This window comes from Apis laboriosa, unplaced genomic scaffold (genome assembly GCF_014066325.1).
Source record: "Apis laboriosa isolate Shangri-la unplaced genomic scaffold, ASM1406632v1 scaffold17_cov146, whole genome shotgun sequence".
NCBI classification, from domain to species: Eukaryota; Metazoa; Arthropoda; class Insecta; order Hymenoptera; family Apidae; genus Apis; species Apis laboriosa.
Window position 1 is genome coordinate 777,473 of NW_025222181.1, and position 15,824 is coordinate 793,296.

At 31.7% G+C, this 15,824-nt stretch overlaps 1 protein-coding gene across 4 annotated transcripts in view; it reads right to left on the minus strand.

The window, feature by feature from the left end:
• Nucleotides 1–115: 115 nt before the first annotated feature.
• LOC122711698 (dedicator of cytokinesis protein 3) overlaps nt 116–15,824 on the minus strand; it is a 51,417-nt gene continuing 35,708 nt past the window's right edge. For 3 of the 4 annotated variants that reach the window (XM_043930706.1, XM_043930709.1, XM_043930708.1), the window contains 14 exons: nt 9,708–9,792; nt 8,446–8,904; nt 7,761–8,060; nt 7,334–7,538; nt 7,084–7,266; nt 4,844–6,569; nt 4,332–4,349; nt 4,081–4,243; nt 3,429–3,866; nt 3,211–3,352; nt 2,439–3,114; nt 2,005–2,366; nt 1,262–1,605; nt 116–1,184 (listed from right to left, as the gene is read on the minus strand). In XM_043930706.1, coding sequence (XP_043786641.1) covers nt 1,017–1,184; nt 1,262–1,605; nt 2,005–2,366; nt 2,439–3,114; nt 3,211–3,352; nt 3,429–3,866; nt 4,081–4,243; nt 4,332–4,349; nt 4,844–6,569; nt 7,084–7,266; nt 7,334–7,538; nt 7,761–8,060; nt 8,446–8,904; nt 9,708–9,792 — 5,269 coding nt within the window. In that variant the 3' untranslated portion in view covers nt 116–1,016. The remainder of the gene's footprint in view (nt 1,185–1,261; nt 1,606–2,004; nt 2,367–2,438; nt 3,115–3,210; nt 3,353–3,428; nt 3,867–4,080; nt 4,244–4,331; nt 4,350–4,843; nt 6,570–7,083; nt 7,267–7,333; nt 7,539–7,760; nt 8,061–8,445; nt 8,905–9,707; nt 9,793–15,824) is intronic. The other variant, XM_043930707.1, reaches the window with a different exon arrangement.

A 15,824-nucleotide genomic window follows, 5' to 3' on the forward strand; every position in this document is an offset into this window, starting at 1 on the left:
TTTCGTTTTGTGTGATTCCAGTTTTGGTTCTGAAGTGATTTTTTTTCGATTTCTTCATTGATTATTGCGATATTGATCAGTGATATCGGATAGTCGGAAGACAAATGATCTCTAGTTCATTTCCATTATTCATGTAATTATAAATATTACTTTTCTAGTACCTTAATTTCTAAACTCAGTATTGTGCAATGTATACATTCCAATTCCATTTTATATATTTAGGTTCTATTTCCTTTCTTTTTCATTCTTTTTTTTTAAAGAAATTTACATATTATATTTTATACATGCCATGGAAGAAGCGTACAACTTTGCGGCGCAATTTTCATAGTTTTGTATATATTTATATGAAAAAAATGTGACAAAATACATAATTTATATATATCCTTCATCTAGCAATTGAGAATTCTCTATCCTGTTTATTATTCATTTTTCTTCAGTTGTTTCAATATTATGGTATTCGCACATTTGCATCAATATCATTGATAAAAATTACCTTTATTCTCATTGAAAATATAAATAAATTACAAAATATAGTTAGATTAATATTCGGAAGATCGTCGTCTTTAACATAAAGTCAATACTGTATCATGTGAACGCTGAGCGCTACCAGACAACTTCTACATAATTAAATTCGAATACAGTTTGTCACGAATAATTGCCGATGAGTCTTGGTCGTTCTCAGCGTTTCGATACTATGTTTTTACTAAGGTACGTTATACACAGGTTGGTGTAATCCATGTCGAGTTACGCATTAAAAGATTTCATTTCGATTATTACAGGATTTTCTTATGCATAATAACGTTATATGTATGTATATAATGATGTGCAAATGTCAGAGACTTTGCTGTGCAAATCCAATTAGTTTGAATTCTTAGTTACGTGTTTGCCAATAATCGTGCGAGTTATCAAAGTTTCGCTAATACATGGTATGTATGCGATTCTACAATCGGATTTGCTCGACTGTGGCACACGCACATCACAATTAACCACTAAGACTAGGAGATTCATCATCATTGCTACACAGTGCTTTCAGTATCAGTTGCCATAGATAATGTTTGAAGTTTTGGTACTGAATAATTTTCCGAATGAGTATGAGACTGTGAGCGATTTGACACTCTTTCCAAAGTTGATGGGGCCGAAGGAGTATCTTGATGTGCCTTCGGTGGTATCGGTGGTGGACTAACCTAAAAATAATAGCAATAAATCGATAAGAATAAAGATACAATAGAAACTTTATCTCTTGAGCAATAAAAATAATTACCTCTTGACCTGGCAAAGAATGCGATCCTTGGAACATACCGCTAGCAAAATTTGCCGTAGAAACATTCAATGCATTTATTACGGATGGTGGTGAAATATTCATGATATCGTTGCACCTTGTCCGTGGTTCAAAATCCTCGTAACCGAGATTGTTTAAGTTACTTAAATGCGATTGAAAATCTAATAAACTAGCAGTTGATATGCCGCTATCGCGAAGATCGTTCGGTTCATTCTGCGCTTCCGAATCATCATCCGTACTCCATTCTGTATTACATTTATATGCTAAACGTTTTGGTGGTGCGGGTGGTACCATGGTATTCATATTTGAATCTCTCTTGTCGGGAGCTAAAATGTGAAAATTTCAATTATTTCAAATATTTCAATAATTGTTACACACAACACAAAAAGACATAAAAATATTTATATATTTTAATAAAGTTTTGGAATTATTGAATTAAATAATCAACAATTAAATAATTAAATTACACGTAATCGTGGACTAATTACGAATTTATCCAGACAACGTGTCAAATTAAAACATTCTTATTATATTATACAATTGTACATTCATCAAACAAGATTTTCAACATCTGTATTATAAATAATTTATATATTATATATTTAATATTTGTATTGTGATATCTGTATAATTCATCAATTTAAAATAATACTTACTAATACAATGGCATCATAAGAACTATTATAGTAAATATTATATATTTACTTTCTCTAAATAAAACTTACTGCAACCTCTTGGTGGCAAAGGCGGAGCTGGTTCGGGACCAGGTTCACTCCATGAAGTTCTTAAACCAGTCTGATCCACGCCATCGGTCGGCGTTGGCAAAGAATGTCTCAATGGTAATTTTGGGCTTAACGGCTTGCTCAAAGATCTTTGATGCGTAGGTCGAGGTGGAGTTGTGCCATAACCTACAGAACGTGGTCGTACTTCTCGTTGTGGTATAGGAGGCGGTCCACCATCTACTTTTGTGTAAAAACCTTCGTCTTCGGGTAAACCATCACTGTCTGCATGTGAAGTTCGACAGCCAGCCGTTTCCAACGTAACTGGTCGTTGCTTCTCGTTAATAGGTAACGGAGGTAACGGTGAGCTAAAAGAATTGAATATAAATAAGAAAATTCATGATTTATTTGCAAGAAAAAAAAGCATCATGAAGAATTACTTGACAATGCTATCCTGATGAATCGTTCGTTGCCTAGCCAAAGGACCAAGATTTTGTTTTAGCTGCGTAAATCTCTCGTGCAATCTTTTGTGTAGCGGTTGCACACCCGCTGGCGCGATTTGCCCATGTAAATTTAATCCAGCTTCCAAAACGCTCATCTGATCAAGAATCAAACCTTTCAATCTATTTACGTGCGGCACCATTTCCGGATTTTGTCTAGCGAATTCAGGAGTAAGAAAGGCTTCTTGGTACTTGGTAATGCCACCCATTACGTTAGCATCGATAATGCCTTGAAGACGCATACTAAACGGATTAATGTTTCGATGAGGTTCGGCAGTGTATTGTGCGACAAGTCTCCTCAATTCTCTCTCTACGCTCAGCATAGTCTCGCAAGCATATTGTACAGGCGCCAACAATTCAGATCTCTTTTCGATCACTTCGAACCATCTAAGTATACCTGGTAACTTTGCCTCGGTAGTCAGCGTGGTTCTTTCGATCCATAGAGATTTAAACTCGTTTTCTCGATCGACCGGCCCCCTATGAAGCGGTCGGTCAAAAATGAATTTTCGAACATCGTTCACTAGATAGAATGCGACCACTCGTTCTGGTACTTCCGCTCCTCGACAGGCTAGACTACTTTCTTCAGGGATTGGTTTCACGTTGCAAATTTGTATATCTGAATCATTATATTCGAAGATTTACGATATGATTAACATCAAATCAAAAAAATATAATAATTAATGTATAAATTAAATATAATAATTAAACTTACATTGTCCCTCAGAACTTAAAATACTCTCGTCAGGCGGGGAGTTTTTCATTAATATTTGTGCGCTTGGAAATTCAGTCTGCAGTCGTTGTGTGAATGCTCCTATTCTCTCGTATTCTAGACCGCGATAGATGAATAGCTTATTCTATAAAATTATAACAAGTGAATTACATTTTTATTATATCATATGTCTAAATTGTGTCTTAATCGTGATTACTTACTCTAACAAAAAGAGGAAAACTCAGACCATAGAAGCCTACTCTAAAATATTCTGGTTCAGGTCGAAGTTGCGTCAATATATTGTCCAGGAATTTTGCTTGCAATTTCAGTACGTGACTCAATTTCGCGTAATCATATAATCTAGTTTCATATAGTATCGCCAATTCTTTACACAGTGGGATACCTTTTTCCCAACATTTGCCTCGATCTAAATAATGAATTATTTTGTGATAAAGAACCTCTTTTCTCTGCCATTCTGGTTGTTGAGGATGCGAATGATCCGGAGGCAGAATTGTAGAACTCCAACCAAGCTGATCGGCGTATAGCTTCATTGTAAATCCGGCTTCGGTATAATTTTCAGCTGCTAAATGCAGGTCGTGAAGCTTATAAATATAGCGCAAATACATCTCCTTTCGATTAAATTCGTTCTTGTAAAAATTCTGTAAGAAAAAAAATTATTATTAATAAAAATTTATTGCTCATTGAGATAATGGGAAAATTATTTATTATTCAGTAAGTTTATTTATATATAAGATTCATGAAAAAGAATTTTACTTTTTATATATAAAATATTTTTTTGTGAAAGATATGTAATATGAAGACAGAAGTGTAAACATATATTTTATATTTTGATTAATCAATATTTTTACTTACCAATAAATTAACAGTACAGGACATACGTTTATCGCGATTTTCGTCACCTTGAATTACGCTTCTATAATCTAACAGTCTTTCCAATAAACGCGTAATTGACGTAATAAAAGCAGTTCCGCTATCCTTCCAGGCCGGATCTTCTGACTGAACTCTGTCTAATAATCTGTCGGCAAAAATAGAATAATATTTGAACTTCTATTCGTGTACATATGAGAATGCGCATAATTTCACTATCAATTTATTGCACTTACACAGCACTAAGATGCTCCCTAATGCAGCATATAAATTACAAATTAAAATTTTCAATGAATAGCAATTCAAATTATTAGTGCATATAATTAACTATTATTGAGTTGGTGAAAAAATAATGTCAATTTTATAAATGCAAAAATAAATTAATTATAATCCATATCTCATTTTTGAAAACATTTAAAAGTATAAATTTATTATAAATATATTTTATTAATAATTTTTTTTTATTTATGAATTTCAATAATTTAAAAAAACAATACAAATTGTAGCAATTGGATATAAGATTAATTATATATTATACTATTACATTATTTATAATGATTTCTATATTCGAACAAGAGAAGAATATTTTGATAAAATTCATTACAAATATAATAATATATTAATATATCATTTATTTTACTTTTTAAGAACCAAAAACCGACATAATTTTTCCACCAACCTAATGAATTAAATTCAAACGAATTTTTTCATGAAAAGTATTAAAACAAAAAACTAAATTAATACTCACATTGTGTTAAATAATTGCCTGTACTCGTCATCACCTTTGTTCTCACTGATCAAGATATCTAGTTTATCTATTAATTCCGATTCCACGGATCTGAAGCTACCACGAGCTCGTTGTTCACATTCCATCATGTCAAAAAATATATGCAAAGTGGCTTTCCTTAATTCGCTTTCAGGAACCAAAGTGACTTCCAAGAAAGGACCCACCATACCAGGAATGAACTCTAACTTATGATCATGCAAATTGGACCACATGGATAATATTTGAAAGCCCATCAACACTCTCATATCCCCATACTTTTCAATGATCTTTTCACGTTTTACTTCAGAAAATTGTTCAAGTTGCAGAGATGGCTGCGTGAGATAGGCTACAGCTAGATTAAAGTATGTGGACCAGAGTTGGGCATCGAAGCAATCATCTACAAAACGAAAGGCTAGAGGTTGAGCAAGCTCTTTCAAAGATTTTAGGATAACATTGTTCGCTTGCATTCTGATCACCAGCCAATCAGGCGGGAACACTTCTTGCCTAACGAGATCGCGGAGAACCAGAAAAACTCTAAGAAGGAAATCCTTCAGAGGTTTCCTTTCACCAGCATGAGCCAATTCCTCCCAAAGTCGTACATAGTGATATTCGTCTAAAAGCTGAAGCAATCCTATCAAGCAAGCCACTAGACAACCCAACACGGGGCCACTGCTATTTATGACAATCAGAATGGTCTGTATCAATACATCCAGAACAGAAAGACACAATGTTTCAACATCGTGTTGGATACAATTATTGACCTTATTCGAATCTTGTCCCCTTTTATACAAAAAGCTGAGAATTTCGCCAAGGATTTCAGTACAGGAGCGGAGTTCTTCTCGTCTAACTAAATGAATCCTCAAATGTCTGCACATGGTAACTAATAGCAGATTTCTGCTCTCATTGTCCTCGCGAAACAAGGAAGAGGTGGTGAGATTTTTTATAGCTGTCAATTTGGCCTGAGTAAGTTGCGCTGGCGGTTCTCTCGGTACCGAGTCGAGCATCGTACAAGTAAGTTTAGCTACCTCGAGGACTGGTAGCACGGCGACTAGTTGCTCAAACACCGCTGAGATCGAGTACAGTAGAGCTATTTGAGAGTGGAGCACCATATCGTACGGTATTCCCAACATCTTATTCAATGCGGCAAATACACAATAGAGATCTCGCTTGAAACTGTCCTCGTATTGGCCAGCAGTTGCTCTAGCGAACAATAGACGACTCTGAATGATAAATTTGAAGATATATTCCAAGGAACGAAAACATTTGATTATAGGCTCCTGTTTCTCGGCTGCTGTCACCCAATCGGCGCAATGTTGCACGCTACTCAAAAGACCCTTGTATACAAGAGCGGCCGCAAAATGGCCGGAAATGTACGCATCCATCACAGGTTTGAAATGCTCGAATTTGGAATCTTCGAGGAGACTGAAGATAGAGACAAGCACTTGGAAGACTAAACCCGAATGGGCCGTGGAGTTACCATCTTCTGTGTGAAACATGGAAAAGAGGGCGTCCAATATATCTTGTAAAAATTTGACCAATTCCTCGCCGTCTAACCGAAGAACGCGACCGAGTGCTTCTGATATTCGTTCCGGATGTGCTTTCCATTGTAACAAGCTTAGGAGATCGACATTTTGCGTTAGTTTCGTGCTGCAAAGCAACGTGGTCACGAATACAACTTCTTTTGGAGATCTAGAGAACGATGGTGAACCTGAAAAACAAATGGGAGATAAAAAGGATGATTAGAACATGAGATAGAATAGAAATATGAAATATCAAGGTTTTGATTTGTATATAATAGTAGTGAGATCTTTAACAATGATAGTTGAATAAAATGAAGATTACAATGTTCTATCATAATCGTCATTGTCATTCATTAATTCTTAATTGCTATTGTGGTTCTTTAAATACAAACATTTTACATTTTATAACTTTGCTTTTAACTTACATATGTATGAATGTAAGTATTTTAATAACTTTTAATTGAATTGAAATTTAATTTGATTAATACAAAATTTATAAATTTTTTTTAAGATTTATATTTATTTCTATATAATATTTTTCATAGAGAATTTTTTAAAATTATTCGTTTAATTTTTTATTTATAGCAATTCTAAAACTTCCTAGATCAAAATATAAAAAAAAAATAAAATCCCTATCTCCTTTTTTAATTTTTAAAAAGAAAAGATTCTTGTAACTTTGAAAATTTGTAAGAAAATTATTACCTATTGCGTTTGGTTCTCGACCACTGCTTGGTAAGGAAAGATAACTCAACGAATCCAATTTCGAACGATCCTCGCATTTATAAATATATAATTCATGAGGGCCATCCTGAAGAGTAGCTCCCCCAGGTTCCATAAGTCGCACGAAGGCAAAGGAGAATAATTTCTTGTCGTTTTTCTCGCGTGCTGTCAATCAAAATATCAATATTTTATTATGTTAAAGACGTTTTAAAGAAGATGTCCAACGACTTACTGGAACAATGACGGAATTCAAATCGAACATGACTCCCGTAGAATTTGTCTATAGGTATTGCCAATCGAACCGTCTCGGCCCACGATGGACTATTGTGATGGTATATAACTAAACTTTGATATTCAGAACTACCCTCCATTCCAGCTGCACCAAATAAACAATCTTCCAATGGTTGTCCATCAGCATCCAACACCAAAATCGTCACCTATTGATTAGACATTCATTGATATATACCTTTTATTTAAAATATCCTGTTTATTATTAAGTTTTTAGAGACATATGCTTTAAAATCTGGAGTTTAAATTTTGAGGAATTGATAGTACTGTAAAAAGCGCATTTAAGAATATGATGTATACAAGATTTATATAAAAATATACATATAAAAATTTTTACTCAATTATAATTTGAGCCATAATATCGACTATACCTCAATGTTTTTCCCAGTAGATTTTCCACCTCGTTCGAATTCACCGCGTTCCAATTTCAGGTACAAATCATTCCTTACATCACCAGGCATGATCACATCGGAAAATCCAAGCTTTTTCGTTAAACAAATATTTTTGAAGAGTAAAGGATTCTCTTCCCGGACTTGAGACAGTTCTCCATGTAAAACGCGTAGAGAAATTACTATGCCATAATTAGGCTGGCCCGGAAGCAGGGAACACTTGTTATTGCGGATAATCTGCTCGTGCAATTGATGAAAATCTTTCTCTTCTCCTTGATATACCTAAAATAATATTACTTAAATTGTTGGCTCGGATTATCTTTGCAAAAAAAATTGGCTAAAAATATTATTAAAAATTACGAATAAAAAAAAATTTATATTCTAATTTGTAACTCTAATTTGTAAAATATAACTAATTATAAAATAACTAATTATAAAATTCGTACTCAAATTAAAAAAATGTGATTGATCAATGGAAGTTAATTTTGAACATTAAAAAATTGATTAAAAGAAATTATTAATAATCATAAAATAGAACAAATAAATTTTTCTCCTATATATATATATATATATATATATATATATATATTTAATTCCGTTGTACATAATTGTACATAATTGTATATCAAAAGCAATTTAATTGTTAATCAATTCGGCAGCAGTTTACCTTGAACGTCATCTCGAGTTCCTCCGAGTGATCCTGGGTGGCTTCGGCCAGGGAAAGCACCGCGACTCCATGAGGTCTCCTGTAAGTCGCTGTTCCCGCTTTGTTTTTGCCAGAATCCGAATACAGCATTCTTCCACATCGCATCACATGCGCAACCATGTAAAGATCCCTGCTAAGATCGGCGTTACCGAGATCTGTGAAAATTGTACAATTACTGTGTATCTTCTCGATGAAACTTGAAAATCCCTCCTTCGAAATTCGAACCAAGAAACGTTCGCTCAGATAGTGGCTACGTTTCGCGTCGTACAAGGAGAAGTAAACCTCCGTGTCCTCGCCGATCGAGTGGCCGAAATCTCTCATGCAGAAGTAAAGGTGATGGGTTAAGACTTTCTTGTGCTCCTTCCGCCTAAGAGTTCCTCTTCCTGATGCTCCTTGCGAATTTTCCGCGCTTTGAACGTGCTGGAAATCGATAAACGTCGTTATGATTCGTAATAATATTCAAAATTGTGAAAAAATAAATTGCTGAAGTGAATAAAATAGAGATTTTTATCTCTTGGACATGGATTTTATTTTTTGGATTGACAGAAGATTTTGCAAATAAAATTTTTTTTGAAATAATATTATGGAAAAATAGTATTTCAAATACAGAATATTTCATTCAACTTATATATATATATATATATATATATATACTATTAAAAATAAAGAAATTAAAAATAATTAAAATTAAATTCAAATTAAAAATAAAGAAAAAGATTCAATATAAAAAGAAATTTTATTATGTAAGTTAATAAGTATTATTTAAATTAAAAAAAAATTTTAGAATTAGAATAAAATTAAAGAATATATAAAACTTAACGATCAATATTTAAATGAAAAATATAGGAATTTCGATTGGATTAAAAAACATTATTTTTTAAATTTTATATCAATAGCGCGTGCGCTGAATATATCCTGAAGCTGACTTCATTTCAATTCTTGCGGGGTATTTGAAATGGTCAGCACTCCAGCTAGAATTTCAATGAACTGTAGCGATATATGTATAGCGAAGAAGTATGGGCACTCAAGAGCCCTCTACTTTTTTCTCTTTTTCAACATATCAAGCTTCTCTTCAAACGACTCATCTACTATTTTTCCCTTTTTTCTCTTGACGCAGTCAACTGTTCGTATTGGCTCAAGAATATTGATGCGCACGAGATCTCGTATTTTTTACACATTTATGATAATCAATTATTGTTCAAATTTTATTTCGTTCTAATTACCACGTGATATAGTTCAACGACTGACATCGTATCCGGATCCACCATATGGGCACCTTGACGGGGTACCAGGTCTAAGCCCAATTTCCTGCAACATACAAAATATCGCATAACTGAGCAAAACAAAAAAGTCATAAAAAAATTGTCGAAGATAATCTTCATGGTAATCATATTTTTAATTTGAATATCAGTCTAACATAGATATATGTACATATATGTATATGTGTGTATTTAATTTTTGATTTTTAGAAAAAAAAATAGAAAATTTTTTAAATTCATGACGTTAAACAGATAATTTGATTTAAATACACATAAATATTCATTCTGAGAAACTATTGATTTTTCTGTAGATTATAAAAATAAAAAACAAAAAAAAATGAAACAAAGTTAAACAGAATATATCTTTATATATATCTTTATATATTTTTATATTTACTTTTTATAAAGAAATATATTTTTAAATATAATATAATAGTTATATGCAAGTATATATTTGAGACTAAAACTATTCACAGTTGCTTTTAATGATATTGTTCATAAGCAGACACTATGATTAGTGAAAGTTATCGAACAATCATTATTAATAGTATTGGATAGTTACTTTCAAAGTAATATCTACTTGCAAGATATATTCTCAACTTTTAAAAGTTTCATTTTAAAATGCATTCACATCCTAACGCATGATCCAATTAATCCATTGCATCAGTTTGCTAAGTTTACTTCTGAAGTGGCGGAGCAATATACTTAACTTCCCATGACCCCGGACGGCTGCATGCCATAGGGCCGACGTGTTCTCGAACGCATTGGGGCCCTACAGGCCCGGCTACCCGCCAGGGTCCTCGCATGGCCCCTTCACCTCGCAGGAATGCAGCTATACGCTGCCCATTTCGACTCAACTTGGCTTCTCACTACACTTCATGTCTCTCCACGCCTATTCTTTATTCCTCTTACCAAACATATATATGTATATGTGTCAAAATTTGCATCAAACGGAGATACGTTTTTACTTTTGAGCAGTTAATTCGGATCAAATTGAGTAATAGAGACGAACTCAAAGATGTTGCAAAACACATTATAAAATAGTTCACAGAAATAGCCATATTAATTGGTTGAAACGCATCAAACTAATAACAATTCCTGATTTTTTATGAAATTCTGGAGATTCTGAATAATAATAAATTATCGATTGTATATTTATTAGAATCATAAATATATTGTATAAAATTTAGTGATCAATTTAACGATCAATTTAAAAATATAAAAGAATTTAGATTAGAATTCAATTATGTTAGAAAATTTTTTCATGAATAAATATCGAAATAAATTAAAATATAATTAATATTTATATTATTTATTTTGAATTCATAATAAAATCAAAAAAGAAAAAGAAAATTAAATAGTGATTCCGATTGTATATTAATATGAAAAAGATGTTGCTACTATTCAGACTCATTTTAATTCCCTTCAATAAACCTGTATGAAAATAATAATTAAATTTTGTCATTTTGTCGAAGCAACATAACCATTAAAAATATTCATAATACAAATCAAAGTATTCTGCGTAATTGCATTAATTATAAAATATAATTTGAATAAATTTATAACAATAGAAAAAACTTTACAATATTTTATCCATTGTATCAAAATAGAAAATTGCTGTGACACGTGACTAATCAATTAACTTTTTCCATGCTACAAAAAAAGATTTCCTAATTAAAAGGAAGCATAGTTGTTGAGTGGTAATTAACGTTTCGTACGTAGCACGTATATTATGAGTTCCGAATGAATTTTAGACAAATCGAGAAAATGAAATAGTACTTGAGAGAGCATTACTTTTATTTTGTTTTGAATCACTATTTGAATTTTTTTTCCGCTCTCTATGTACGTTACTGATTCTATTAATTCGGTAGCATCTGCGCCCTCATTCGTTAAATAAGATCATATTAATTTTCCTACCAAAGAGGTTATGTCTCGGAATAAAAATTTTTAAAAAAGTATACTTTGAATAAATCTATATATATCGTAATAAATGAAATATATTAATTCTGAAAGAGATGAACTATTTTTAAATAATATTAAATAAACTTAACACTAATAATATAATCAATATTATATTTTCTTTACTTGATTCAATTAATTGATAGTAATATCAGGTAAAGTTATTCTACCAAATATATATATGGATATATATCAAATAGGATATTTATATGATCCATCGACGTTGTCCTGAATATATAAAGTAAAGATCCCTCTCAGACCAGAGTTAATGGAATGCAGGTGAGCAGGCAAACTTCGATGCGTGGAGACAGGTACAGCCAATGTCCGCCGCGTTGTTCGGACCTATGTCCCATTCCAAAGATATCGGATATATTCTCTCGAAGCAACGACGTTCGATTCACCGCGAGAATCGACCGCCTATTCGAGAAACATAAAGGACGAGCTCGAGTTCCTTTTCGCTCCTTCCTCTTCATCGTGTAGAAAGATTCCTTTGGATGACAAATTCATTCGGCCATTGGCCGCGTAACGGTCAGCGTAAGTTCACGCGAGACATGAATACATATCTTCAATTTATATTAACAAAATGATGTAAATTTTCATCTGAAGAATAGATTTACCCATCGATTGCGTAATATACAAAATAAATAAAAGCGAATGGTGATAATGAAAGATTAACAGACTGTAATGCTTAAGCTGGATATCGATGGTTAAAAAGGTTGATAACAAATTATTTATGTAAAAAATTATTTGCCCTTTATTATATAAGGACAAATGGTATAAATAGGCAGAAAATGATTTTGTGTGCAAAAATTGTAAAAAGAGAACAAAATTTTATCATTTATAAAAGTAATAATAATTTTAAAAAAAAACTTTAAATAAAAGAAATTAATCGATAGATTCAACCATTTGGCTAATAAATATATTTTTTTTTTAAGAAAGTAACAAATAAAAGTAATAATAATAAAAAAGTAACAAATATAAAAATTTAAATTTCGAAATTTTTCAATTTTATCTTTCCATATTTTTTTAGCATAATATTCTATCAAACACAATTCATTATACGAAACTTTTCATTAGTCTTTGAACTTTTTTTAAAAATGAATAAATGATGAAGCAAAGCCTAAATCGCTCATCACAAAAGTTTCAATGTAAATTATTAAAATTGCTGAGAATTTTAAAATATGATTTTAGAATATTCTACATTTCAGACAATGTCTAGATTAAATAAGACCTACTCTTCTCTTGGATTAATTTGAAAAATTGATGATTGAGGAAAAGAAAGGATTTTGTATCGACAATAACGGAGAGAAATTTTGCCGATGTAAATTTTTCAGTTATGAAATATATTTCACAAAGTTCAGTAATCATTCGGTAGCTTTAAACGTTATAATTACGTCAGTATTGCTGCGAGTTGGTGGATTCTACTTTAAACTGACAATCAATTATTATCCTTCGTTCACTTTGCACTGTTTTTTGTTTTATCTTTTATATTTCATTTCATTTAAAATAAAGTTAATTTAATAAATCTTAGTAAAGTATTAATTAAAAAATTTTTAATTATTTACTTTTAATTTTTTAGCATAGAAAAAAAATTATTAAATTTAGAAAATTATTATTAAATTTTATGTATAATATCATTATTGTCTATCATTCGATTAGAAAAAGAAAAAAAATTTTTCATAATAATACAATACGTTTGCAGTGATAAAAAAAAGATATAGAACTATTCGTATTGTATAGACTAAAATCTATGGAAGTTGCGTTGACAACTTATGTATAGAGCACGGTTTCTCGCGACCGTATAAAACGGCCTTAATAGGAGTGTTTCCTGATCCCGGAACGAGTAACGAGACTCGTACGAATAGCGAAGGGTTCGTGGGAAGACGAATGCGCGTCTGGTTTGCCCGAGGGTATACACGCACACAATAAAACATTACTTGCACCGAGTTCCACCACAAGGAAACCAGTGCCGACTCATGACTGCGCTCCCGAGTGCAGTTGCAGTTCCGTGCGGCATCGGCCTTCTTTGGCAGAAGATACGAAAGTAATGGTAATAGTAGTAGTAGTAATAGATGTCAGGGCCAAATCCCTGAGCTTCCACGATCTCAATTAGATCAAATGACGCGCGATTAAGCGCGATTAGCCGCGAACCTTTTAGTTTTTCGTCACTAACGAGCATTAAAGTTCTAATTTTGTTCATCTTGTGCTATATTAACAACAAGAAGAAGATAATATTTTTTAAATTATTTTGGTTCTCTTTTACAATGATCATAAGATAAATTTCAATAATACATATGTACTTGTTTAATGTCGAAAAAAAAAAAGATTGTTTGCTGCTGTTAAATAAGAAAGATTGTTCGTGATTTCGAATACATATATGTATTTGTCAAACCGTTATGTCAATCAAACACAATATAGAGAAAAGAAATTGTATGATATATAATAAATTTAAGTTACAATTCAAATAATATATGTTATCCTATAAAAAAAGAATAAAGAAAAAACATTAATTTGATATATATATATATATATATATATATATATATGCTTATTAATTCGACGATCATTGTCATTCATTAAATTTCTTTCATCGAAGATAGCAGCACGTCGGTAGCCGAGTATATACCATGGAACTTCCCCTACCTAAGCGCTTTTTCCCCTTCACGATGCGCTACCTCTCATCGTACAGCCCTGGGCCCGAGTAGAACAACGCCAGCACCGTGCTACGCCAAGACGAAGGCAAAAAGAAAAAGACTATTACCTTACGGAGAATAATGGCAGCGTTTCCCAACCTTCAAGAATCTTTCTTCGACAAATAGACTTGTACTTTGAGAAATATCATCTTTTTTTTTGAAAATCAATACATTCCAAATTGTGCTTCTTTATTGTTTATGAATAAAATCAAAAAGTTGGAAAAATTGATACGGAGCATTATATCAAAAGTTTATGACCTCTGAATATCTTGAATAAAAAAAAAGTTGCCGATAATTGTATTTATTTTAAGATTAGTACCAGCTATGTAAATAGAAATCTAAATCGAAAGTTTGAAACTAATAAATAATAAAATATAAATATAGCGAAAAATAATTTTACAAATTCAATTACTCTTATGGTGTCCGATGATTGTGATTTATATTTAAAACAGTCAATGTTTCTTGATAAAATCAGTAATGGATACATTTAATCACTGGAGAATTCGAAGAATTGGGAAACCCTGAAAAGAAGAACACGTTATGTGACCTGGAGTTTCATTCCGTATCATCATGTTACCCCAACAAGGAAGCAAAACATCAAAAGAAGAAGAAACAAAGAAAAAGATAAAACTATGAAGAAATAAGAAAGAAAAATTCATAGAGGGCAATGTATGCGAAATGGAGCCTAGAGGCATGCTTATTAGAAATAATAATAATTACTACGAGATGGATAATAAATATTGTCGTTTGCTCAATATATTTTTCAAAAGAAAACTGTGTAAATAATCATTACTAATACCTGGTAATTAAATAAATGAAACATATTGAATAATTTATTTCTTGTTCATATTTAACTTGATATAATCAAGTATTTGAAACTACCAAAATTGAATTCTGTAAGTGATGTCAAAAGAAAATGCGAAGAAAGAAATCCTGTCTGCGGTCATTGGTAGAACCGTTACTCGTACGCATACACGAACAAAACTAGTAAACAGTATCGACATTACATCAGAAATTTATTGAATGAATTGTGCAAATCTTTTTTTTACATTCATTTAAAAATCAAGTGTTATTGTTTAAAATAGAATAATATTATCGATTTTATTTATTTATAATTTTTTTAATCTGAAAGAATATAATTTTTACGATGGAATTAAATAATAGAGAAAAAAATAGAAAAATTTTTGATAAATTTTTTAGAAAAAATATATTAAATTTGTTAAAAATTTAATCTGTAATTTTTATTGTAAAATCAAAAATTTGAGAAGCAAAGAGAAAGGGGAAGACGCAAGAAGAGAAGCTTTAAAGAGCCAAGTCTCCTCTGCCAGGGGGAACAGGTTCCCGGTATGGTTATATACCGCGTATTCACTGAGCTGAAAACCTTGAGCTCTACAGACAGAGAAAGAAATATCACTTCCTCTCTCTTCTC